Source organism: Pristiophorus japonicus, chromosome 21 (assembly GCF_044704955.1).
Source record: "Pristiophorus japonicus isolate sPriJap1 chromosome 21, sPriJap1.hap1, whole genome shotgun sequence".
NCBI lineage: Eukaryota > Metazoa > Chordata > Chondrichthyes > Pristiophoridae > Pristiophorus > Pristiophorus japonicus.
Genome location: NC_091997.1, coordinates 34301000 through 34328248, shown reverse-complemented (window position 1 = coordinate 34328248; position 27249 = coordinate 34301000). Strand labels below are relative to the sequence as shown.

Genomic DNA, 27249 nt, shown 5'->3' with positions numbered 1-27249 from the left:
CCACCCTGTCGAACCCCTTTATAATTTTGAAGACCTGTGTCCAGTTCTGTTGTGTAACTGAGCCGTGGCCATTGGGAAAGGGAATGGGGAAAGTCCTTGCGACGCTGTGCCTGAGGATTGCAGAGACTGGGGATTCGGAGACTGAGAGATCTCAAGGGCGATGGGGGGGGGGGGGGGTGGGCGGGAGGTTTGTACCCCAAAGCTGCCGCCAATAGTCGGGCAATGGCCCAAAGGGTGGGACTGTAATCCTTTCCCCCCCTCCCCCCCACTTCACACAACAAATGAGCAGCCAGAAACAGCTTATCTGATCATTTATCACATTGCCGTTCACGGGAGCTTGCTGTGCGCAAAGTAGCTGCCGCGTTTCCTACATTACAACCGTGACTACACTTCAAAATAAAACACTTTCGTTGGCTGCGAGGCACTTTGGGACGTCCTGAGGTGGTGAAAGGTGCTATAGAAATGCAAGTCTTTCTTTTCTTAGAATGTCAGGAAATGGAGACTGAAACTGCAATCGTTCAGCAGGTGGATGTTGCGAGGGACCAGCGAGACACGGAGACTGGGCGGGCTGGGCCGTCCAGACGGCCTTCCTCGGTTGTATCTGCTGAATGACGGTGCCTCGGTTGATATTCGGAAACGGCGCGTGGTGTTTGACGGACGGGAAGGGCAGACAGGGAAAAGGCAAAGATTCCCGCTTTATTTTAACAGCGACCATTTGATTTGTTCCTTTGCCGACTGGAGAACCTGGAAAGGAAAACAGACGGCCGTTATTCAATACGCCCACGCTCCTCGAAGGGTATTAGATTTTCCATTTGTTCCTGGGATGTGGGCATCACTGGCAAGGCCAGCATTTATTGCACATCCCTCATTGCCCCGAAAAAGGTGATGGCGAGCCGCCATCTCAGAGGGCAGTAAAGAGTCAACCACATTGCGGTGGGTCTGGAGTCACATATCGGCCAGACCGGGTAAGGGCGGCAGATTTCCTTCAATAAAAGGCATTAATGAGCCAGATGAGCTTTTACGACAATCCAGTAGTTTCATGGTCACCATTACTGACACGAGCTTTTTATTCTAAATTTATTTAACTAACAATTTAAATTCCCCGGCTGCCGTGGTGGGATTTGAACTCATGTCTCCGGATCATTAGTCCAGGTCACGGGATTACTGGTCCCGTAACATAACCGCTGTGCTACCAGAACCCTCACACCTCTATCAAGACCCCATAGCGGTGAGGGCGCGACTCAGTGGCGAGCCTGCGACCAACATCTCGACGTAGGCAACTAGGCCCATACAGCAGTGCCTGGTCTCCAGTCATCTCGGAACCCCTTGCCACTGGACCAAGATCTTGCTCAGCTAAGCCCGTGTGGTAGCCGTGTGCAACGGCCACCCCACATTAAAAGAACTCACGCACAGGCATCTTCCACTCCTCTAATCAGGACCCCATTTCAAAAATGAAATCCATTTCTCTTTAAAAAGAAATCTGCCTCACCCCCTCAACCTGCTGTTCCTCTCCCCTCTACAGCTCGCTGAATCAGCATTCACAATTCAATAGGCGACTGAATGCGTTTCTGGACAGAGAGAGAGAGAGGTGTTTGAGGTGTATGAATCATAGAAATTTACGGCACAGAAGGAGGTCATTCGGCCCATCGTGTCCGCGCAGGCTGACAAAGAGCTATCCAGCCTAATCCCACTTTCCAGCTCTTGGTCCATAGCCCTGTAGATTATGGCACTTCAGGTGCACATCCAAGTACTTTTTAAATGTGGTGAGGGTTTCTACCTCTACCACCCTTTCAGGCAGCGAGTTCCAGACCCCCACCACCCTCGGTCAAAAAAGTTCTCAACTCCCCTCGAATCCTTCTACCAATAACTTTCAATATATGCCCCCTGGTTATTGACCCCTCTGTTAAGGGGAAATAGGTCCTTCCTATCCACTCTATATAGGGTCAGGCGATAGGAACGAGAGAGCAGTCACTTCTCGGTTTAGTGGGAGTTGTGTACAGACCACCAAACAGTAGTAGTGAGGTTGGGGACAGCATCAAACAAGAAATAAGCGATGTGTGCAATAAAGGTATAGCAGTTATCATGGGCGACTTTAATCTACATATTGAATGGGCTAACCAAACTGGTAGCAATGTGGTGGAGGAGGATTTTCTGGAGTGTATTAGGGATGGTTTTCTAGACCAATATGACCAGCTGGCCATCCTAGACTGGGTGATGTGTAATGAGAAGGGACTAATTAACAATCTTGTTGTGCGAGGCCCCTTGGGGAAGAGTGACCATAATATGGTAGAATTCTTTATTAAGATGGAGAGTGACACTGTTAATTCGGAAACTAGGGTCCTGAACTTAAGGAAAGGTAACTTCGACGGTATGAAGCGTGAATTGGCTAGAATAGACTGGCAAATGATACTTAAAGGGTTGACGGTGGATAAGCAATGGCAAACATTTAAAGATCACATGGATGAACTTCAGCAATTGTACATCCATGTCTGGAGTAAAAATAAAACGGGGCAGGTGGCTCAACCATGGCTAACAAGGGAAATTAAGGATAGTGTTAAAGCCAAGGAAGAGGCATATAATTTGGTTAGAAAAAGCAACCAACCTGAGGACTGGGAGAAATTTAGAATTCAACAGAGGAAGACTAAGGGTTTAATTAAGAAGGGGAAAATAGAGTACAAGAGGAATCTTGCAGGGAACATAAAAATTGACTGCAAAAGCTTCTATAAATATGTGAAGAGAAAAAGATTAGTGAAGACAAATGCAAGTCCCTTGCAGTCGGATTCAGGTGAATTTATAATGGGGAACAAAGAAATGGCAGACCAATTGATCAAATACTTCGGTTCTGTCTTCACGAAGGAAGACACAAATAAGCTTCTGAATGTACTAGGGGACAGTGGGTCTAGTGAGAAGGAGGAACTGAAGGATATCCTTATTAGGTGGGAAATTGTGTTAGGGAAATTGATGGGATTGAAGGCCGATAAATCCCCGGGGCCTGATAGTCTGCATCCCAGGGTACTTAAGGAAGTGGTCCTAGAAATAGTGGATGAATTGGTGATCATTTTCCAACAGTCTATCGACTCTGGATCAGTTCCTATGGACTGGAGGGTAGCTAATGTATCGCCATTTTTTTAAAAAGGAGAGAGAAAATGGGTAATTATAGATAGGTTAGCCTGACATCAGTAGTGGGGAAAATGTTGGAATCAATCGTTAAGGATGAAATAGCAGCGCATTTGGAAAGCAGTGACAGGATCGGACCAAGTCAGCATGGATTTATGAAAGGGAAATCATGCTCGACAAATCTTCTGGAATTTTTTTGAGGATGTAACTAGCAGAGTGGACAAGGGAGAACTAGTGGATGTGGTGTATTTGGACTTTCAAAAGGCTTTTGACAAGGTCCCACACAAGAGATTGGTGTGCAAAATCAAAGCACATGGTATTGGAGGTAATGTACTGACGTGGATAGTGAACTGGTTGGCAGACAGGAAGCAGAGAGTCGAGATAAACAGGTCCTTTTCAGAATGGCAGGCAGTGACTAGTGGAGTGCCGCAGGGCTCAGTGCTGGGACCCCAGCTCTTTACAATATACATCAATGATTTAGATGAAGGAATTGAGTGTAATATCTCCAAGTTTGCAGATGACACTAAACTGGGTGGCGGTGTGAGCTGTGAGGATGCTGCTAAGAGGCTGCAGGGTGACTTGGACAGGTTAGGTGAGTGGGCAAATGCATGGCAGATGCAGTACAATGTGGATGAATGTGAGGTTATCCATTTTGGGGGCAAAAACACGAGGGCAGAATATTATCTGAATGGCGGCAGATTAGGAAAAGGGGAGGTGCAACGAGACCTGGGTGTCATGGTTCATCAGTCACTGAAAGTGGGCATGCAAGTACAGCAGGCGGTGAAGAAGGCAAATGGGATGTTGGCCTTCATAGCTAGGGGATTTGAGTATCGGAGCAGGGAGGTCTTAGTGCAGTTGTACAGGGCCTTAGTGAGGCCTCACCTGGAATAGTGTGTTCAGTTTTGGTCTCCTAATCTGAGGAAGGACGTTCTTGCTATTGAGGGAGTGCAGCGAAGGTTCACCAGACTGATTCCAGGGATGGCTGGACTGTCATATGAGGAGAGACTGGATCAACTGGGCCTTTATTCACTGGAGTTTAGAAGGATGAGCGGTGATCTCATAGAAACGTATAAGATTCTGAAGGGACTGGACAGGTTAGATGCAGGAAGAATGCTTCTGATGTTGGGGAAGTCCAGAATCAGGGGACATAGTCTTAGAATAAGGGGTAGGCCATTTAGGACCGAGATGAGGAGAAACTTCTTCACTCAGAGTTGTTAACCTATGGAATTCCCTGCCGCAGAGAGTTGTTGATGCCAGTTCATTGGATATATTCAAGAGGGAGTTAGATATGGCCCTTACGGTTAAGGGGATCAAGGGGTATGAAGAGAAAGCAGGAAAGGGGTACTGAGGGAATGATCAGCCATGATCTTATTGAATGGCAGTGCAGGCTCGAAGGGCCGAATGGCCTACTCCTGCACCTATTTTCTATGTTTCTATGTTTCCCATAAATGAAATGCTAAAGAGCACAGCTCAACCCAGAGATACCAACACAAGCCACATTGTACCTCATGCTTGCAATCCAGTCCCACGAATATCTCCCACTCCTAGTGACAGACCCACCAGTACTGTACCCCAGTGTTATACAGTGAAAGACCTATACCCACCTGTACTGTATCCCAGTGTTATAGTGACAGACCTGTATCCACCAATACTGTACCCCAGTGCTATACAGGGACAGACCTGTACCCACCAGTACTGTACCCCAATGCTATACAGGGACAGGCCTGTATCCACCATTACTGTACCCCAGTGCTATACAGGGACAGACCTGTATCCACCAATACTGTACCCCAGTGCTATACAGGGACAGACCTGTATCCACCAGTACCGTACCCCAGTGCTATACAGTGACAGACCTGTATCCACCAATACTGTACCCCAGTTATACAGTGACAGACCTGTATCCACCAATACTGTACCCCAGTGCTATACAGGGACAGACCTGTACCCATCAGTACTGTACCCCAGTTATACAGTGACAGACCTGTATCCACCAATACTGTACCCCAGTGCTATACAGGACAGGCCTGTATCCACCAATACTGTACCCCAGTGCTATACAGGGACAGACCTGTATCCACTAGTACTGTACCCCAGTGCTATACAGTGACAGACCTGTATCCACCAATACTGTACCCCAGTTATACAGTGACAGACCTGTATCCACCAATACTGTACCCCAGTGCTATACAGGGACAGACCTGTACCCACCAGTACTGTACCCCAGTTATACAGTGACAGACCTGTATCCACCATTACTGTACCCATGGCAGACTGACCATATGGATAATTGGGAAATGTCCTTTAAGACATTCCTTAAAACCTGCGTCTTTGACCAAGCTTTTGATCACCTGTCTCAATATCTCATGTGGCTCAGTGTCAAATTTTGTTTGATAATCGCTCCTGTGAAGCACCTTGGAACGTTTTACAATGCTAAAAGGTGCTATATAAAGGCAAGTTGTTGTGTTCAGCGTGCCCCCGTGAATGGTCTCACAGCGCTGTGTTATCGCGCCCCCCCCCCCTTATGGGAGGGAGCTGGTCTGCAGCAGACACGACGAATCCCACAGTGGGCTCACGGTCCGGTATAAAGCTTCACGGGGCCTGGTCAGATGTAGAGCTTGGGGCAGAGTCAATTCATTCCGTCCCATGTACTGCACAACGCTGCATCTTGTACCAACAGCCAGCGGCCGGTGAGGCAGCAGCTGTTGAATTGCAAAACCCAACTCCGCCCTACCTTTCCCTCTCTATATCCCCCCCGCCTCCCCCCCCCCCACCGTGCTCTCCTCCCCACCCCTCCCATCTCTCCACCCCCCACCCCTCCAGCTCCCAGTCCTAACAGATGAGGAGAATGTTTTATTTAAACGCAGCGAGTTGGTGTGATCGGGAACGCGCTGCCTGAAATGGCGGTAGGAGCAGATTCAATAACAACTTTCAAAAGGGAATTGGTTAAATACTTGAAGAGTAAAAATTTGCGGGGCTATGGGAAAAGGGTAGGGGGAGTGGGATTAAGCGGATTGCTCTTTCAAAGAGCCGGCACAGGCACGATGGGCCCAATGGCCTCCTCCTGTGCTGGATGAGGAAGGGCAGGGAAGGGCGAGGGTGGGTTAACATGCCCCCCTTGCATTCACTCACACACACAGGCTGGGGAATGATCCACGTGAAACGCTCCCACCCATTCTCTCCACCACCCACCCACCTGGTGCAGCTGGAGACACTCGGTTCCTCGTGTGCTGTCCCATTCCCTCAACCCCTCTCGCCCTCCCCCTCCCCCTCCCAAAGGGGGTCCGATAGGGTAGACGTACAGAAGATTGAAGGCTGATAAATCCCCAGGGCCTGATAAGTACTATGGGATGCAGATTAAGGAAGTGGCCCTTGAAATAGTGGATGCATTGGCGATCATTTTCCAACATTCCATGGACTCTGGATCAGTTCCTATGGACTGAAGGGTAGCTAATGTAACGCCACTTTTTAAAAAAAGGAGGGAGAGAGAAAATGGGTAATTATAGACCGGTTAGCCTGACATCAGTAGTGGGGAAAATGTTGGAATCAATCGTTAAGGATGAAATAGCAGCGCATTTGGAAAGCAGTGACAGGATCGGACCAAGTCAGCATGGATTTATGAAAGGGAAATCATGCTCGACACATCTTCTGGAATTTTTTGAGGATGTAACTAGCAGAGTGGACAAGGGAGAACCAGTGGATGTGGTGTATTTGGACTTTCAAAAGGCTTTTGACAAGGTCCCACACAAGAGATTGGTGTGCAAAATTAAGGCAAAATTAACGTGGATAGAGAACTGGTTGGCAGACAGGAAGCAGAGAGTCAGGATAAACGGCTCCTTTTCAGAATGGCAGGCAGTAACTAGTGGGGTACCGCAAGGTTCAGCTATTTACAATATACATTAATGATTTAGACGAAGGAATTGAATGTAATATCTCCAAGTTTGCAGATGGGCGGCAGTGTGAGCTGTGAGGAGGATGCTAAGAGGCTGCAGGGTGACTTGGACAGGTTAGGTGAGTGAGCAAATGCATGGCAGATGCAGTATAATGTGGATAAGTGTGAGATTATCCACTTTGGTGACAAAAACAGGAAGGCAGATTATCTGAATGGTGACAGATTAGTAAAAGGGGAGGTGCAACAAGACCTGGGTGTCATGGTACATCAGTCATTAAAAATAGGCATGCAGGTACAGCAGGTGGTGAAGGCAGCAAATGGCATGTTGGCCTTCATAGCAAGAGGATTTGAGTATAGGAGCAGGGAGGTCTTACTGCAGTTGTACAGGGCCTTAGTGAGGCCTCACCTGGAATAGTGTGTTCAATTTTGGTCTCCTAATCTGAGGAAGGACGTTCTTGCTATTGAGGGAGTGCAGCGAAGGTTCACCAGACTGATTCCCGGGATGGCTGGACTGACATATGAAGAAAGACTGGATCGACTAGGCTTACATTCACTGGAATTTAGAAGAATGAGAGGGGATCTCATAGAAGCATGTAAAATTCTGACGGGATTGGACAGGTTGGATGCAGGAAGGTTGTTCCCGATGTTGGGGAAGTCCAGAACCAGGGGTGACAGTCTAAGGATATGGGGTAAGCCATATAGGACTGAGATGAGGAGAAACTTTTTCACCCAAAGAATTGTGAACCTATGGAATTCTCTACCATAGAAAGCTGTTGAGGCCAGTTCATTGGATATATTCAAAAGGGAATTAGATGTGGCCCTTACGGCTAAAGGGGTCAAGGGGTATGGAGAGAAAGCAGGAATAGGGTACTGAGGTGAATGATCAGACATGATCATATTGAATGGTGGTGCAGGCTCGAAGGGTCGAATGGCCTGCTCCTGCACCTATTTTCTATATTTCCACTTGTGGGGGAGGCCAACACTGGGGGTCATAAATATAAGACAGTCACTAATAAATCCAATGGGGAACTCAGAGAAACTTCTTTACCCAGAGAGCGGTGAGAATGTGGAACTCGCTGCCACAGGGAGTGGTTGAGGCGAATCGCAGAGATGCATTTAAGGGGAAGCTGGATAAACACAGGAGGGAGAAAGGAATAGAAGGATATGGTGATGGGGTGAGATGAAGAGGGGTGGGAGGGGGCTGGTGTGGAGCATAAACCCCGGCACGGACCCGTGGGGCCAAATAGCCTGTGTCTGTGCCGTACATTCGATGTAATTCTCTGTAATGCAGTCACACAACAGATGAAAAGGACCTGCATGGTTAGTGACTCACTACATGGGCAAATGGAGACACAGGCTCAGAATATGCAACGCAGCAAAATTAAAGCACATGGTATTGGGGGCAATGTATTGACGTGGATAGAGAATTGGTTGGCAGACAGGAAGCAAAGTCGGGATAAACGGGTCCTTTTCAGAATGGCAGGCAGTGACTATTTACAATATACATCAATGATTTAGATGAAAGAATTGAAGGCAATATCTCCAAGTTTGCAGATGACACTAAGCTGGGTGATGGTGTGAGCTGTGAGGAGGATGCTAAGAGGCTGCAGGGTGACTTGGACAGGTTAGGTGAGTGGGCAAATGCATGGCAGATGCAGTATAATGTGGATAAATGTGAGGTTATCCACTTTGATGGCAAAAACATGAAGGCAGATCATCTGAATGGCGGCAGATTAGGAAAAGGGGAGGTGCAACAAGACCTGGGTGTCATGGTTCATCAGTCATTGAAAGTTGGTATGCAGGTACAGCAGGCAATGAAGGCGGCAAATGGTATTTTGGCCTTCATAGGTTAGGGATTTGAGTATAGGAGCAGTGAGGTCTTACTGCAGTTGTACAGGGCCTTGGTGAGGCTTCACCTGGAATAGTGTGTTCAGTTCTGGTCTCCTAATCTGAGGAAGGACATTCTTGCTATTGAGGGAGTGCAGCGAAGGTTCCCCAGACTGATTCCCGGGATGGCAGGACTGACATATGAGGAGACTGGATCGACTGGGCCTGTATTCACTGGAGTTTAGAAGAATGAGAGGTGATCTCATAGGAACATATAAAATTCTGACAGAACTGGACAGGTTAGATGCAGGAAGAATGTTCCCGATGTTGGGCAAGTCCAGAACCAGGGGTCACGGTCTAAGGATAAGGGGTAAGCCATTTAGGACTGAGATGAGGAGAAACTTCTTCACTCAGAGTTGTTAACCTGTGGAATTCCCTGTCGCAGAGAGTTGTTGATGCCAGTTCATTGGATATATTCAAAAGGGAGTTAAATATGGCCCTTACGGCTAAAGGGATCAAAGGGTATGGAGAAAAAGCAGGAAGGAGGTACTGAGGTGAATGATCAGCCATGATCTTATTGAATGGTGGTGCAGGCTCGAAGGGCCGAATGGCCTACTCCTGCACCTATTTTCTATGTTTCTATCCTGCACACGCACTCCCCCAGCACCCCACAGTAACGCAGGGTTACCTGGGCTTGGAATCCCTGGAGTTTAGAAAATTGAGACATGATCTGATTGAGGTGTTTAAAACGATGAAGGGATTCGATAGAGAGGAACTAATTCTTCTGTGGGTGGGGGGGGGGGGCAGGGAAAGAGTCCAGAACAAGGGGGCATCACCTTAAAATTAGAGCCAGGCCGTTCAGGGGTGATGTCAGGAAGCACTTCTTCACACAAAGGGCAGTGGGAATCTGGAACTCTCTCCCCAAAAAGCTGTTGAGGCTGGGGGTCAATGGAAATTTCCAAACAGAGATTGATAGATTTTTGTTGGGTGAGGGTATTAAGGGTCACGGATCCAAGGCGGGCAAATGAATTTAAGATACAGATCAGCCCTGATCTGATTGAATGATGGAACAGGCTCGAGGGGTTGAATGGCCTCCTCCTGTTCCTGTGTAACAGGCTCGAGGGGCTGAATCTCTCACAAATCTCTCCGCTCTCCCAGCGCTCGATACCAATACGTTGAATTTCCAGGGAAGGGTTCTCCCGATTGTCCTCTTAACTTTGGCAGAAGTTTCATGGAAACTCCCCAGGAAGCAGCAGGAATGGCATTAATTTCTCCATGATTCCAACCCCCCACCCCGTCCACAGAAATTCAACCACCCCTCCCCTCCCCCCCCAGTCTATCCCTGACCCTGCCCGAAGGTCAGTCTCTGGTCTCGATTCATTCCCGCCAAACACGCGAGTGCCTTTCAATTAAAGTTTTTCCTCATTATTTGAGGGTCAGTGATGAAGGGGCCGGGGGGGGGGGGGGGGGGGGGGGAGAATGGATGAGGGAGGGGTGGGTGAATCGGAGTGGGTACAACCCTAAGGATGGTGTGTAAACAAGGAGAGAGGTGGCGAAGGGCCTTACCTGGGCCATACTGTGTTCCGTTAAGGGAGTATCATCGACCTGCAGGGACAGATACAGAGTCTCCTCAAGCCTGGACAAATCATTCAAGCTACAGTCCCATGCAGAACTCGGGTAACGTTAACTTTGCACCTTATGAAAATAGTAAAAATTGGAGGAGGAGCAAAAGCGGCAAAAGTTCAGCGGAAATCAGAGGGCAAGGAAAATAAGCGCATGCGTGATCATGCAAAGCTCTGGAACTCCCTGCCTAAACCTCTCCGCATCTCTACCTCATTCATGACGCTCCTTAAAATGTACCTCTGATCAACCTGTCCTAATATATCCTTCTATGGCTCGGTTGTTTTCTAACACTCCTGTGAAGCGCCTTGGGACGTTTTACTATGCCAAAGGCACTAGATGAATACAAATTGTTGTTGTAGTTGTAATGAGACCAAATTTGACAACTGTGTTTCCAAAGCTGACATCTGCGATCCCAGGCTACTCGGCTATTCAACTGCACGTGGCATCACACCCAGGCCCAACCCAGATGCACACGCACAATTTCTTGCAGGGGTCACTGGGCGGTGATCAGGAGCAGGAACCTGGCCGAGATTTCCTCTCCACAGCCCAAGTGCACTAAAACGTCAGCCATGGCTCAGGGAGTAGCACTCTCGCCTCGGAGGCTAACGGTTGTGGGTCCAGGTCTGTCCCACTCCAGAGCATCCAACACTTAATCCAGGCCGACATTCCCTCAGTGCAGCATCAATTGGAGCAAGAGCAGGGGAGTTCTCCCTGATGCCCAGGGCAATATTTATCCCTCAAATCAACATCACTATAGAAACAGATTATCTGGTCGTTATCACACTGCTGTTTGTGGGAGCTTGCTACGTGCAAATTGGCTGCCGTGTTTCCTACATTACAAGTGTGACTGAACTTCAAAAATTATTTCATTGGCTGTAAAGTGATTTGAGATGTCCGGTGGCTGTGAAAGAAAGAAAGCCTAGCACCTTTCACCATCTACCTTTCTCCCTCCCGTATGCCTGCTCAGCTGAGATCAGATAACAGCATTACTTCCACCGGTGCTCGCGATGCCATGTCAATAGCCACATGGACGCATGTCAATGATTAGCTGGTCCCCATCATGCAGACGGACACTCTCGTGCACCAGTGTCACTGAGGTCGGACCAGGGTACCCGGCAGCTTTCCACACCCGTACCCGTACCTGCCGGCCGCCCGTTAATCGAGAGGCCGTTGGGCCGGGTTGTCACCGTTCCCGCTGCTCGTCAGATAGTCAAAGAGAACGAAGCCATAGGCCGATTCAGAGACCGTCTGAGAGAGAGAGAGAGAGAGAGAGAGAGGGAGAGGGAGAGGGAGACGGACAAAGGGAGAAAAAAAAAAATGAAGATATAGTCGCCGCAAACAGGACAGAGCAAAGGGGAAGAGATATGAGGACCGTTGTAGAACAGATACTTACCCTAAAATTCACTTTCTGAATGACCTGTTGCGGATCACTCTCCAGAATCACCCTGTCGGGGGCAGAGGACAGAATCAACGTAAAAAACACAGGGCAATATGTAACAAACAGTGTTTCCAGTATGTGACTGAATGGTGTTAATCCAGCTCCCTCACACTGTCACTCAGTAACCCCTCTCTCCCAGCGCCCTGTGTTACTAATTGTATCTCTACTGATGTTAATCCAGCTCCCTCACACCGTCACTCAGTAACTCCCTGTGGGAAGAAGTGCTTCCTGCCACCACCCCTGAACGGCCTGGCTCTAATTTTATGATGCCGCTTGTTCTGAACTCTTCCTCCAGAGGAAACGGTTTCTCTCTATCCACCCTATCAAACACTTTAAATCATTTTAAACACTTTGATTAGATCATTCCTTAATCCTCTAGGCATTGCAAGCAACCTAGCCCTTAAATGGGCAGAAACCCAGTTTCTGGGTGTACAATGCCCCAGAGAGCATGGATTTGCCTGGAAAAGACCAAACAACATTCAAATGGCCTCACCCTCCATCTACAATCTCATCGATGATCAGCAGGACCCCATCCATATTCTCCATCAGAGCCTTCTTCTCCACGTTCTTCCTGAAATTATAAAATGGATTACCAAAAATAAAAATACAAAGTTCTGGGTTATTATTTTATTTACTGGCCATCTCCCTGACTGGACCATAATTGGTACCAGAGAATTACAATAACTTGCATTTATATAGGTGTCTTTAATGTCGTAAAACATCCCAGGATGCTTTACAGAAGCGATTATTAGTCTATATTTGACACTGAGCCACACAAGGAGATATTAGGACAGCTGATCCAAAGCTTGGTCAAAGAGGTAGGTTTTAAGGAGCGTCTTAAAAGGAGGAGAGGTGGAGATGTTTAGCGAGGGAATTCCAGAGTTTGTGGCCTCAGCAGCTGAAGACATGGCCACCGATGGTGGGGGTGCTGTGAGTGGGAGACACACAAGAGGCCAGAGTTGGAGGAACGCAGAGATCTCAGAGGGTTAAGGGAAATGCCAACTCTGTTTTTTTGGCTGCATGGCCCTTTAACGGGTCGAGCCGCCCATGCGCATTTTTTCTATTCGAAGGCCAGTACGTCAGTGCTCCGGACAGCTGCACAGCTTGAAGGGAACATTGATTGTGGGGCTGGAGGAGATTACAGAGATAGGGAGTGGCGAGGGCCACAGAAGGATTTGTAAATAAGGATGAGAATTTTAAAATCGAGGCGTTGCTTAACTGGAAGCCAATGTAGGTCAGCGAGCACAGGGGGTGATGGGTGAGCGGGACTTGGTGCGAGTTAGGACACGGGGCAGCAAGCACAGGGGGTGATGGGTGAGCGGGACTTGGTGCGAGTTAGGACACGGGGCAGCAGAGTTTTGGATGAGCTCACATTTATGAAGGGTGGAAGATGGGAGGCCGGCCAGGATTGCAATAGAATAATCACCTCTAGTAGTAACTAAAGTTTGGATGAGGGTTTCAGTAGCAGATGAGCTGAGGCAGGGGTGGAGATGGACAATGTTACGGAGGTGGAATTCAGTGGTCTTTGTGACGATGGGGTTATGGGATCTGAAGATCATCTCAAGGTCAAATAGGAAGCCAAGACTGCACACAGCCCGAGACGGTGGGTAGGGAGGGGGACAGAATCGATGGTGAGGAAATGGGGAAATTTGGGGGGGTGGTAATTACACATATCGAAGGCTTAACAGGAACAAGAGTCACCCTTACCGTAGCATTTGGCTCAATGAGTCGAACAGGCAATTGAGAACTGTCATCAACATCAGCTGTAAACAGACAGACTCTGTTACACATCACCGTGCAGCCCATGTTATAGTAACTGAGGCAATTCATGTACTGATAATTATATATATAGACAAAGCCACACTTGCGCTGATACAACAACAGCTTGCATTTATATAGCATCTTTAACATAGAAAAACGCCCCAAGGCGTCTCAGAGGGGGAATCAGACAAAAGAATGGACATTGAACCCACGGAGATATCAGGCGAGTCGACCAAAAGTTTAGTCAAAGAGACGGGTCTTAAAGGAGGAGAGGGAGGGACTTCCAGAATGTGGGTCGTAGACGGTGGAAGGCACGGCCGCCAATGGTGGGGCGAAGGAAATCGCAGATGCTACAAGGCCAGAAGTGGAGGAGCATGGAGATCTCAGAGGCCCTGATGGCCACCAACAGGTCCAGGCAACACGCAGTCGATGGTCGCTCGGCCCGACTACTCACCTCTCTCCCACCGCTATGCCCGTGCCCAGGGGTCCCTGGAGAGGCAGACTGGAGGCCTTCGGTGACCAGTGGGTATCCTCCATACCCGAAAAAATGTTTGGTTTAATTTACAGTTAAATGTTGGCGCCCCTTGGCACCTGCAAACTCTTAAAAGTCGAGGGTGTCATCATCCTCACAGATGGAGCATAGAAGAGAAATCTCGGAGAGTTGTGGGGCTGGAGGAGGTTACAGAGAGAGAGAGGGAGGGGAGAGGCCATGGGATTTGGAAAAACAAAATGAGGAGATTATAATAAATCGAGCGTTGCCAGCCAATGTCGGTCAGCGAGCATAGGGGGTGATTAATGAACGGCACTTGGTGCGAGTTAGGACACAGGGCAGCCGAGTTTTGGATGAGCTCCATGCCGGTGTTTATGCTCCCCACTCTATTTACTCTAGCGCCTCCGAGCAATAGATCCTTCTATTCCTTTCTCCCTCCTGTGATTTAAATGACTCTCTGGGGCAAAGAATTCCAAAGATTCACGACCCTCAGAGAAGAAAATCCTCCTCATCTCAGTTTTAAATGGGCAACCCCTTATCCTGAGACTATGGCCACAAGTTCTAAACCCTCCAGCCCGGTGAACAGCTCTCAGCATTTACCCCGTCAATCCCCCTCCGTTTTAGGTTTCAAACAGCGACAGTGAATCGCAGCCCGTTATACATCTCTCCCCATCGTGATTCCCACTGAAGTCATGGGGAGCAGGTAAGTCGCCTTCCAACTCGCAATCTACCACACAGCCATTTCTCTTACAATCTGTTACTGTGGAACTCAATGTTACTGTTACTCTTAATTTTTTAAATGATGCTCCACTACGTTACTTTTAAAACTGTACTTTGTTACGTTACTCCTTGTTACTAGCTTACTATATTATTGTTACTCTGTTACTATGACTGTCACTATATTATTGTTACTCTGCAGTACCCAGCATTATGATAGAGATGATGAATTCTATGAAGAGAGACTTGCATTTATATAGCACCTTTCACGATCACGTCCCAAAGCGCTATACAGCCAATGAAGTACTTTTTGAAGTGTAGTCACTGTTGTAATGTAGGAAAATCAGCAGACAATTTGCGCACAGCAAGCTCCCACAAAACAGGACTGTGATAATGACCAGATAATCTGTTTTTGTGACGTTAATTGAGGGATAAAAATTGGCCAAGACACCGGGGATAAGTCCACTGCTCTGCTTCGAAATAGTTCCATGGGATTTGTTACGTCCAACTGAAAGGGCAGACGGGGCCTCGGTTTAACATCTTATCCAAAAGATGTCCCCTCCGACAGTGCGACACTCCCTCAGTACTGCACTGGAGTGACAAGCCTCTGGAGTGGGACTTGAATCCACAACCTTCAGACTCGGTGAATGCCTCCAACTTCCTCCTCAATTCTCAGCCAAACCAGTTGTGAGCAGGAATGGCAAGAAGTGGGCGATTCCCTCCCGGTTCCTGCCAGTGTTGCTCCGTTTGACCCGGACACGGTGTCCGAACGAATGGACAAAACTTCCGTCTGCGCGGAGGTGGCCGCTCGCCACATAGCACTCCCACACGTATGCAGTACGTCACTTACTGAGCAAAAGGCTTTACTTCTTACCTCATTCTCCTGCGGACTCCCTACTATGTAGAAGTACAGATCCACCGAACTTTTATAGATGATAGTCAGTCCCTCCAGGAATGCAATTTCACCTGTTTGAGTCAAAGGACAGAGAGGGTCGGAGTCCTGCTGGGCCCATCAAATCTCCTCTCCTCTCCTCTCCTCTCCTCTCCTCTCCTCTCCTCTCCTCTCCTCTCCTCTCCTCTCCTCTCCTCTCCTCTCCTCTCCTCTCCCACCCTAGTGCCCATTATTTATTTTTGAGCTGATCTGCATCTTAACTCAATCTATCACCTTGGTTACGTAAGCCCCAATACCGTCATCCAACAAAAGTCTATCCAGTTTTGACATTTTCAATCGACCCCTGCAGCATCCACAGCTTTTTGGGGGGAAGAATTCCAGATTTCCATTACACTTTGTAAGAACATAAGAATTAGGAGCAGGAGTTGACCATTCAGCCCCTTGAGCCTGCTCCACCATTCAAAGAGATCATGGCTGATCATCGACCCCAACTCCACTTTCCCGTCTGATCCCCATATCCCTGGATTCCCCATGAATCCAAAAATCTATCTATCGATCTCAGCCTTGAATATACTCAACAACTCAGCATCCACAGTCCTTTCAGGTAGAAAATTCCAAAGATTCACCACCCTCTGAAGAAATTCCTCCTTATTTTAGTCTTAAATGACCGACCCCGTATCCTGAGATTGTGACCCCTGGTTCTGGACACTCCAGCCCGGGGGAAAACATCCTCCCTGCATCTACCCTGTCAATCCCCCTCAGAATCTTATATTTCAATGAGATCATCTCTCATTCTTCTAAACTCCAGAGAGTATCGGCCCAATCTATACAATCTCTCCTCATAGGACAACCCTCTCATCCCAGGAATCAATCGTCTGTGAAGAAGTGTTTCCTGACATCACCTCTAAATGGCCTGGCTCTAATTTTAAGGTCCTGCCCCCTTGTTCTGAACTCCCCCCACCAGAGGAAACAGTTTCTCTCTAACTCCGCTACCAACTCCTTTGAACATCTTAAACTCCTTGATTAGATCACACCTTAATCTTCTACACTCAAACGGGAATATAAGCCCAGTCTGTGCAACCTGTCCTCGGTATTTAACCCTTTCAGCCCCGGGTATCGTTCTGGTGAACCTGGGCTGCTCTCCCTCCGAGGCCGATATACCCTCTGAGGGGCGGGGCCCAGGATTGGACACAGTTACTGCACAGGGGGTCCATATACAACCGGAACATAACTTTCACCCGTCTATATTCCAGACCACCCCCCCCCCCACCCCGAGATAAAGGCCAACATTCCATTAGGTTTTTACATTATTTTTGTACCTGTCCATTAGCGTTTTGTCATTCCTGCACTTAGACCCCAAAATCCCTCGGCTTCCCCACAGATCCCAGCTTCTCACCATTGAGAAAATACATGGATTGATATTTCTGGGGTCCAATGTGGGTGACCTCACACTGAACTCCATCTGCTACGGGCTACCATCACACAAGGGAGCAATTCATCATCTCATTTTTTTTTTAAATCACGTCAACTCTCACTGCACATAAACAAACCCGACATCAGACACACCAGCCACCTGCTCTCAGTACCTTGGCCCCCTCACTGACCTATCCCTGGTCTCAGTAACTTTGAACTGTTTTTCTATTCAAGTTGATCAACACCCCATCCACACCTTCAACATTCACTCCCTCCACCACCGGCGCCCCCTGGCTGCAGTGTGTACCATCTACAAGATGCACTGCAGCAACTCGCCAAGGCTTCTTCGGCAGCACCTCCCAAACCCACGACCTCTACCACCTAGAAGGACAAGGGCAGCAGGCGCATGGGAACACCATCACCTCCAAGTTCCCCTCCGAGTCACACACCATCCTGACTTGGAAATATATCGGCCGTTCCTTCATCGTCGCTGGGTCACAATCCTGGAACTCCCTCCCTAACAGCACTGTGGGAGCACCTTCGCCACACGGACTGCAGCGGTTCACCACCACCTTCTCAAGGGGCAATTTTGGATGGGCAATAAATGCCGGCCTTGCCAGCGATGCCCACCTCCCGAAAATGAATTCAAAAATAAAATTAAAAGTTTTGTAAAAAGATCACCTTCAGCAAAGGCTCAGAGGCCAATTTCCACCCAGTGAGTCACTGAGCGATACAAAGCAATCCCAGGGCCCGCTCTCTGGTCACTGCTGAGCCAGCCGATTTCAGGCAAGCAGCATTATGGGCAGTAGGATGGGTCTCATTCGCTGAGGGCAGGGGAGCGGGGGGGAAAATCAGCCAGGGTGACCACTCCAGAGTACAGTCCAGTAATCAGAGTAGGAGACGACCATACAGCCCCTCGAGCCTGTTCTGCCATTTCATTAGATCGTGGCTGATCTGTATCTTAACTCCATCTAGGTTCTGTAACCCTTAACACCCTTACCGTAACAAAAATCTATCAATCTAAGTTTTGACATTTTCAATTAACCCTCCCCAGCCTCAACAGCTTTTGGGGTGAGGAGGGGGAGAGAGTTCCAGATTCCCACTGCCCTTTGTGTGAAGAAGTGCTTCCTGACATCACCCCTGAACGGCCTGACTCTAATTTTAAGGTGATGCCCCCTTGTTCTGGACTCCCCCCACCAGAGGGAATAGTTTCTCAATCTTTACCCCATCAAATCCTTTAATAACCTTAAACACCTCGATCAGATCAGCCCTTAATCGTCTACACTCGAGGAATACAAGCCCAGTCTGTGCAACCTGTCCTTGTCATTTAACCCTTTCAGCCCTCGGGTATCAGTCTGATGAATCTGCGCTGCTCCCCCTCCGAGGCCGATATACCCTCCCTGAGGGGCAGGGCCCAGAACTGGACACAGTTACTGCGCACGGGGTCTGACCCGAGCTTTATATAACCGAAACATCACTTCACCCGTCTATATTCCAGCTCCCGAGATAAAAGTCAACATTTCATTAGGCTTTTAAATTATTTTAAATGCCGTTGAAGGCGGAGATATTTTGGTGGAGGGGGGAGCGGGACACACACTTACTGTCATTTTTATGTGTCTTGGTGAAAACATTCTTTTCAAAATTCCTTTGTTCCTTGGTGGAGGGATAGGTGTCATCGTAATACTGTGGAGAGAGAGAGAGAGAAAGAAAGAGGGAGAGAGAGAGAGAGAGAGAGAGAGAGAGAGAGATAGGTTCATTCCCCTGGACGATATTGAAGAAACAATAACATTTTCAAACAGCAACCGTTAGGAGTTACCTTGGCGTGCAGACGTTCCCCGTCATTGTCCAGGATGATGATTGCTTTGACAGTGTAGAGAGAAGGTTCCTAAAGCCACAGTACGAGGGAAACATAAAAGAATGGACAGTTTCAAACAGAATCATAATTAAGGCTAGTTTTAAAATGGGTTACTTTCCCCCCTCCGGTTACGGGTCAAGTTGCTGTCAATGCCACATCACACTGCTCACGGGGAGACTGTTCATTGCCCAAGGGAGGATCGGTTTGCTGCTGGATTCCTGCCCCGGCGGGGAACCTGGAAACAGACGGAGGGGAGTGAGAGCGATGGGCGGGACTCCTCAGCCAACCCATACCAGTGTCACCCTTGGCTTTCCGTGGCACTGTCGCGAGTCAGAAGGTTATGGGTTCAAGTCTCACTTCAGAGATTCGAGCCCATAATCCAGGCCAACACTCCCAGTGCAGTGCTGAGGGAGCGCCGCACTGGCAGAGGTGCCATCTTTCGGATGAGATGTTAAACCGAGGCTCCATCTGCCCTCTCAGGTGGACGCAAGAGATCCCACGGCACTATTTCAAAAGAGCAGGGGAGTTATCCTGCCCCGTAACCGAGTCCAAACCACAGAAAACAGATTATCTGCTCATTCGCTGATTGTAGGAACTATAGAATCAAATCTTTTATCAAACATTTTCCCACTTAGCAACAGTCCTAGCAGTGTTAAGCAATCATCTTGGTGTAGACCCTACACGTACTAAAACAGCCTGGCTGTCACACTTGCCGATGTAACACTTCAAAAAATAATTCATAGATTGTGAAGCACTTTGGGATGTCCTAAAGATGTGATGAGTTGCTATGTGAATGCAAGCTCGCTCAAGCTAACCAGCCAGTAACAAGGTGCTGGCACAGCCTCGGCCTTCTATCGGACTAGATTCATGATCAAAGACCCCAAGATTAGGTTCTGCCGTTTCCATCCCCGGCAAGGTCAGGCAAGTGGTTTTGAGGGGGGAGGGGGCAATGACGATCAGGGGAGAAGGGAGGGAAACCCAGAGTAAGGGAGGCCCAAGACTTCCCTGTAGGGCCCCAAGGAACACCTCTGACCCCATAAAAAAACCAAAAGAACCAAAGGCGACATGAGGAAAAACACTTTATACGCAGCGAGTGGTTAGGATCTGGAATGCGCTGCCCGAGAGGGTGGTGGAGGCAGACTCAATCGTGGCTTTCAAAAGGGAATTGAATAAGTACCTGAAGGAAAAAATGTGCAGGGCTACAGGGAAAGGGTGGGGGAGTGGGATTGGCTGAGGTGCTCTTGCAGAGAGCCGGCACGGGCTCGACAGGCCGAATGGTCTCCTCCTGTGCCGTAACCATTGTATGAATATAAAAATTTTAAACTTACTTTCTTGGGCCTGGTCTGGTGCACAAGTCCCCTTCCGGCAGGGCCTTAACGTCCCACCCACAGTGCGGAAATAATTGTACAAATTTGTCTCTTATTTTTTGCAGTGGCCTCTTCAATGGCATGAACTCTACTGTAATTATACAGTAAGAGAGCGAGAGACTCCCAGTGGCAATGTCCTTCAGGAACAGCACACCATGGAAAGCAAACATGTTTTGCAACACAATATTTACTGAGCCTCTCCATCTGGCAATAAGCTGGAGGAGCTGCTCATTCAACAGAGAGAGAGAGAGAGAGAGAGGGCCAAATGAATCAAACACAACTTTCAAAGTCCTGGCTGACAAAATGATCAGGTCAAAGCAAAGCCATCACAAGGCTGGAGCAGAGGAGAGCGGGGCCGGGGGGGGGGGGGAAATGGGGCGATAATGCCTGGAGCAGAGACAGTCCCAGCTTTGCCTTTTGGGCTGATCCCAGTTTCACTGAAATACGGGACAGGTCAGTTCGCGCCTCTCTCCTGAACTCTCGCTCAGGCCGGCATCAGATCCTACATGGAATATTTCAGCCTGTAGTAATCAGACTTCTCACCTCGGAGTCAGAAGGTTGTGGATTCAAGTCCCACTCCCGAGTTCCAAGCACAAATTCCAAGCCGATATGTCCAGTGCAGTGCTGAGGGAGCGCCGCACTGTCAGAGGGGCAGTGCTGAGGGAGCGCCACACTGTCGGAGGGGCAGGGCTGAGGGAGCGCCACACTGTCGGAGGGGCAGGGCTGAGGGAGCGCCACACTGTCGGAGGTGTCACCTTTCGGATGTGTAGGCTCACATCTGCTCTCAGGTGAACACAATAGTATGGCACTATTTCGTAGAAGAGCAGGGGAGTTCTCCCTGGTGTGCTGGTCAATATTTATCCCTCAACCAACAGATAGGATAGGCTTTGGTTGTTTTCTTTGGAACAGAGGAGGCTGAGGGGAGACCTTATTGAGGTGTATAAAATTATGAGGGGCCTAGATAGAGTGGATAGGAAGGACCGGTTTCCCTCAGCAGAGGGGTCAACAACCAGGGGGCATAGATTTAAAGTAACTGGTAGAAGGTTTAGAGAGGATTTGAGGAAAACTTTTTTTCACCCAGAGGGTGGGGGCCTGAAAGGGTGGTAGAGGCAGAAACCCTCACCACATTTAAAAAGTACTTGGATAGGCACCTGAAGTGTCGTAACCTGCAGGGCTACGGACCAAGAGCTGGAAAGTGGGATTAGGCTGGATAGCTCTTGGTCAGCCAGCGTGGACACGATGGGCTGAAAGGCCTCCATCTGTGCTGTAAATTTCTATGATTTTATGACTAAAACAGATTATCAAGTGCTTGCTGTGAACAAATTTTCCTACATTACAACACTTCAATGGGTGTAAAGCACTTTGGGACATTGGGAGGTTGTGAAAGACGCTATAAATGCAAGTCTTTTCTTCTGGAAGTGAGCGCGTTTTTGGTTCAAATTTGACTGAAAATGGACTTATCAGATTCGCTCATCATCATCACTGTGCTGCCAATCAGATGTCCAATGTAAAGATCAACTTTCCTGCTGCCAATGTGTACAATGGTCAGGAGTCTGGCAAGTCCTTGCTGTTACACAAGGACAAGTTGCCAGTGACCCTTACAGGCTTTAGAGACACACACGGGTCACATGGGATCGACCCCCGGCTCAAGGATCACACTGACATGGTTCCCATTGTAAAGCAAAGGACTTGGTGCCACTTAACGAGGCTGCACTCCAAAGGAATGTTGTTCAGCACGAAGGAAACAAGCAACATAATAAACTATTAATAATGGAGTTTGTGGCTTTCCTGCCCCTTATACTTCAGAGCCCATTGGGCCTTTACAGGAGGCTGGTGTCAGAACTATGATAAAGTGTCTGCTAGACAGCATTTCATGTGAATCGTGTGTGGAGGTAACATTGGTGTGAAAGAAAGGCTTGCATTTATAAAGTGCCTTTCACAACCTCGGGACGTCTCAAAGCGTTTTACAGCCAATGAAGTACTTTTGGAGTGTAGTCACTGTTGTAATGTGGGAAACGCAGCAACCAAATTGCACACAGCAAGCTCCCACAAACAGCAATGCGATAATTGCCAGATAATCTGTTTTAGTGATGTTGATTGAGGGATAAATATTGGCCAGGAATAACTCCCTTGTTCTTCTTTGATACAGTGCCATGGTATCTTTTATGTCCACCTGAGGGGGCAGACGGGGCCTCAGATTAACAGCTCATCTGAAAGTTAGTACTCTGACAGTGTAGCGCTTCCTCACCCCTGCACTGGTAACACGGAACCTTAGTGTATTATTGCATGGCACTAAGTGACACAGAATATTGGTGTACAGCATCTCAAGGCTTGGTAGGAATCTGGTCTGTGCCCACAATTTTCTGTGTGGTAAATTCACCTCGAGTTCAGGGGTCACAAGGAGACAATGGTGGTGAATGCAGAAAATTAAACATTAAAAAAAAAGGATTTAAAATTGCAAATGCTGGAAATCGGAAACAAAAACCAGAAAGCACTGGAAATACCCTGCAGGTCAGTCCATTTCTGCAGAGTAAAGGTAGGTGGTCAGGGTCCCTCCGAGGTGGATCTACTCTCGGAGCGAGAGAAACACAGTGACTTGGGGCAAGTAGTAAAACCTGGTAGTGTGAAGGATGCGTGATCCACCCAGGAGCCAGCACTCTGCCAATGGGTTCAGACAGGCTGCCAGAGTACCAGCATTGCCCTGAAATTGCCTCGATTTAAAAATTCTCATCCTCGTGTTCAAATCCCTCCATGGCCTCAACCCTCCCCATCTCTAATCTCCTCCAGCCCCACAATCCTCCAAGATCTCTGCGCTCCCCCAATTCTGGCCTGTTGTGTATCCCCGATTTCCATCACTCCACCATCGGTGGCCGTGCCTTACACTGCCTGGGCCCCAAGCTCAGGAATTCCCTCCCTAAATCTCTCCACCTCTCACTTCCTTAATTCTTTGACCAAGCTTTTAGTCACCTGTCCTAATGTTTCATTCCTCGGTGTCAATTTTGTGTGTTTCTAATAATGCTTCTGTGAAGCATCTTGGGACGTTTTACTACGTTAAATGCGCTATATAAATGCAAGTTTGTTGTTGAAATGTGGATAGTGCCAAAATGTTCACTTTATTTTTTTAAACAAAAGTTATTCTTTTCAGCCTACTTGTGTGCCTTGTGATGAAGAGACCTTGTATTTATATAGGGTTACATACTGGGGCACCACTATTCCAGGCCACAATGAGGTTTGGGTAATTGCCCCATCAGTCACTGCTGCATGTGCCTGGCATTGATTTGATGCACATAAAATGTGTAACTTATCCTTCACTCACTGCATTTTGCCGGAAAAATCACCGCGTTTATCATCAGGAGAATTTGCTGCAGTTTTTCGGTCAGGACTTGTTTTTGCTGCAAAGTTTAAAACAAAACAGACTCTGTAAATCATCATCATAGGCAGTCCCTCGGAATCGAGGAAGACTTGCTTCCACTCCCAAAGTGAGTTCTCTGGTGGCTGAACAGACCAATACGAGAACCACAGACCCTGTTACAGGTGGGACAGACACTCGTCGAGGGAAAGGGGTGGGGCTGGTTTGCCGCGCGCTCCTTCCACTTGACCTCTTCACGGAAGAGCTCAACGCCCTCCCGGATGCACTTTCTCCACCTCAGGCGGTCTTCGGCCAGGGACACCCAGGTGTCAGTGGTGATACCGCACTTTATCAGGGAGGCTTTGAGGGTGTCCTTGTAACATTTCCGCTGCCCACCTTTGGCTCGTTTGCCATGAAGAAGCTCCGCATAAAGCATCTGTTTAGGGAGTCTCGTATCTGGCATGCTAACTATGTGGCCTGCCCAGAGAAGATGATCGAGTGTGGTCAGTGCTTCAATACTGGAGATGTTAGCCTGGGCGAGGACACTGATGTTGGTGCGCCTGTCCTCCCAGGGGATTTGCAGGATCTTGTGGAGACATGGGTAAATAGTCATGGCTTTCTGTACATTCTGCCCCATGTCCCGCCCCCGCCTCCAACTCATTGGCTGACAGTGGTGTCAATGGCCACCCCGTTTATTATTAGCCACTTATCACCTCTCAAAGTGCGTCACAATGAATGGAAATACAGCGAAGGTTACATATGCAAACAACAGTCCTTTTAGTGTTGTACTTTGCAGAGAACTTAAATCAGCAGCAATAAAACACATATTAATCCTAATCCTTCCCCCTCTGTTCCCCTGGAGTTAAAAGAGATTTGAAGGGAGCTCTGCGCACATTCTCTTTAACAGCAACCTGGTGCAGTACTGTTGTGAAGAGGCAGGATTTAAGCTACATTTAGTGACGGGTGCTTGAAATACCGGCCATTTACCTGCAACTCACACCACCCAACACAGGCTGCCCGGAAGCGTCTGGTACACGTGTCCCCGCCGACGCCACATCACAGAGTGACCCAGAAAGATCACAACTTCACAGATATAACTCAAATCCTTCACAGAGCACTCACAAACTCCACACACACACTTTAAAATATCTTCTACATGTCTTTGCAGCTCTTTGAAACTTTGCAGCTAACAAATATATTTGATTATATAATGTAGGTAATTTTGTAATAAGTTAATGTTGATAATGTAAATAACCTTGTAACAAAAAGGTTAACTTGTTGATAGATGCATATAAATAAAGTAATTGAAACTTTGTAACAAGTGTTAACTTTTTGATATATACATATGTAAATAAAAGAAACAACCTTTGTATCAATAAAAATTAACTTAAACACAAAGCGATTTGGAGTGTTTTTAAAGAGCTGGGGAGGTTTGAAGCCTTTGGCCAGTTCGCCTGCTGTGAGGTTGTCGATGGGGTCTTTCCAGATCGAAGTTCTGTCATGCACTGACTTCCTGAAGTACAGAGCCGGAGTGTATGACAGAACCTTCGGCTTGGGAGACCTGGGCTCGGTGGATCCTCGGGCCGAGTCAGCAACAGAATTTTTTTTTTTAAATCACAAATATTTAAAGGTCGGAATTAAAACTTTTTCTTCGCATTTCAACATTAGTCAGTTTCAACCCGATTTCAACATTAGTCAGTTTCAACCCGGATCGCAACCTGCAAAAACCTCCGGACTTGGGGAAAAAAAATCACATTAAAACATTTCTATCGATTTTACACCAATTATTTTTTTGTTACAAGTTTTCCTGAATGTTGCCCCCACCCCCACTCCGTCCATTAACCAACCAGACACAAACTAGGAACGCAGAACCAACCCTTTCGTTGCATTTTACTGAACTATCTTCTAGTTTTAGTTTACAGACAAGAACACGCCAAAGTTAGCGACTGCTTCTTGCTTGTAGCCGAGACCCGGTTAAGTTTTGTTGCAGGCTGCCCGGGGTCTATATCTGTGCAAGCTGGTATGTGAAAAATGTTAGTAAAAAAATCAATCTTAGCCAATTCCGCGAGGAGAGAGAGAAGGCAGTGTGCGGGAGAAAGACTGTTTTCACCTCTCACGACAAGCAGCTCCCACCGAAGGTGACATGACCTAAAGGGGGGCAAAAATGCTTAAAATATTACACACCGTACCAGCGCCGAGGGTTCCATGTTCCACCAGTGCCGACGTGGACAAATCCTGTATCCACTCCCAGTTTCTCTGACTGGCTCCCTCGCCATAGGAGGGTTTATTTTAGGCTGCAACGGTGTATGACGGGATTCTGGATGACTCCCAGCTCTCTGGAATTGCTGCCTCTTATGTGGTTTGACTCAAATTCCTTTCTTTTTTTCCCGTCTTTTGGGTTAGAACGCCCTGACACACAGCACAGTATTCAGTACACGTGGTACACTTAGTATGGTATACATTGTATAGGACGCACGGTACAGGATGCAATTCTTTAAAATTATACAATTAATGTGCCTCCTTGTTAAAGGGGCACAACAACTAGAAACTGCATGCTAATCAAAAATGTTTAAGAAAACCTAACAAATCAAATCCAATTTTTTTTTGCCGGGGGTGATGATGCACTCCAGTCCCTCCGGTGCCCATCTCTTGCGGAAGGCCGCGAGCGTACCGGTGGACACCGCGTGCTTCATCTCCAGGGACACTCTGGCGCAGGATGTAGCCGCAAAAGTGAAGCAGGCAATCGGGCTGAACGACCACCCCACCCCCCGACCGCTCGCTGCCTGGACCAGCTAATGGCCACCTTGGCCGTGCCAGGGGCAGTCCCACCAGGAGGCCTTCGGACCTGCCCGCTCCCCTCCGTTCCGAGTGCCCAAAGATCAGGAGAGTGGGACTGAAGTGCCACCAGAAATCGAGGAGCAGCCCCTTCAAATAATGGAAGAGGGGCTGCAACCTCACACTCTCTCTCTCTCTCTCTATAATATATTATATATATATATATGGAACACATAGAAACATAGAAAATAGGTGCAGGAGTAGGCCATTCAGCCCTTCGAGCCTGCACCACCATTCAATAAGATCATGACTGATCATTCACCTCGGTACCCCTTTCCTGCTTTCTCTCCATACCCTTTGATCCCTTTAGTCATAAGGGCCATATCTAACTCCCTCTTGAATATATCCAATGAACTGGCATCAACAACACGGACTCCTCCAGACCGCAGAGAATTCAGGTGGCCCACGAGTCTGACTTAAAAACCCATTGCACGGGACTGTCCCTTGCAACACCCTTTGGGCCAAGTCCGGTACAGGATACATGACAGTGTGCATTGTGTAGAATGCATGGTATAATTTACATAGTACAGTGTGGGTGATATAAGGTACATGATATAGCAGGCATGGAATAAGTGTGTAAAGGAAAAAAGAAAGACTTGCATTTATATAATGCCTTTCATGACCACCGGACGTCTCAAAGCACTTTACAGCCAATGAAGTACTTTTTGAATGT

The 27249-nt window shown here is 48.0% G+C and overlaps 1 protein-coding gene across 3 annotated transcripts; it reads right to left on the bottom strand.

Moving 5' to 3' along the window:
* Positions 1-294: 294 nt before the first annotated feature.
* On the bottom strand, positions 295-26033 carry LOC139233919 (coatomer subunit zeta-1-like). Of its 3 annotated transcripts, XR_011588239.1 has the most exons (10): positions 25931-26033; positions 18987-19055; positions 18772-18853; positions 15740-15831; positions 13605-13660; positions 12391-12468; positions 11853-11904; positions 11601-11707; positions 10403-10441; positions 697-744 (listed from the first exon to the last, which is right to left on the bottom strand). XR_011588239.1 is itself a non-coding variant. In XM_070864586.1 (9 exons), exons 1-9 carry the CDS (start codon positions 26015-26017, stop codon positions 697-699), a joined length of 603 nt encoding a protein of 200 aa, XP_070720687.1. In that variant the 5' UTR covers positions 26018-26033; the 3' UTR covers positions 295-696. The 3 variants fall into 3 exon arrangements, 2 of the variants coding, with proteins under 2 accessions (XP_070720687.1, XP_070720688.1); XM_070864586.1 differs by lacking the exon at positions 11601-11707 and having other exon boundaries at positions 295-744; XM_070864587.1 differs by lacking the exons at positions 10403-10441; positions 11601-11707 and having other exon boundaries at positions 295-744.
* Positions 26034-27249: the final 1216 nt, after the last annotated feature.

Coding starts and splice junctions, on each gene's coding strand:
- LOC139233919 (XM_070864586.1), bottom strand. CDS start 26,017: ATGGCGAGGGAGCCAGTCAGAGAAACTGGGAGTGGATACAGGATTTGT. Junction 12,469..13,604: donor TCATTGAGCCAAATGCTACG/GTAAGGGTGACT, acceptor TTATAATTTCAG/GAAGAACGTGGAGAAGAAGG. Junction 745..10,402: donor CGGAACACAGTATGGCCCAG/GTAAGGCCCTTC, acceptor TTTCCTTTCCAG/GTTCTCCAGTCGGCAAAGGA.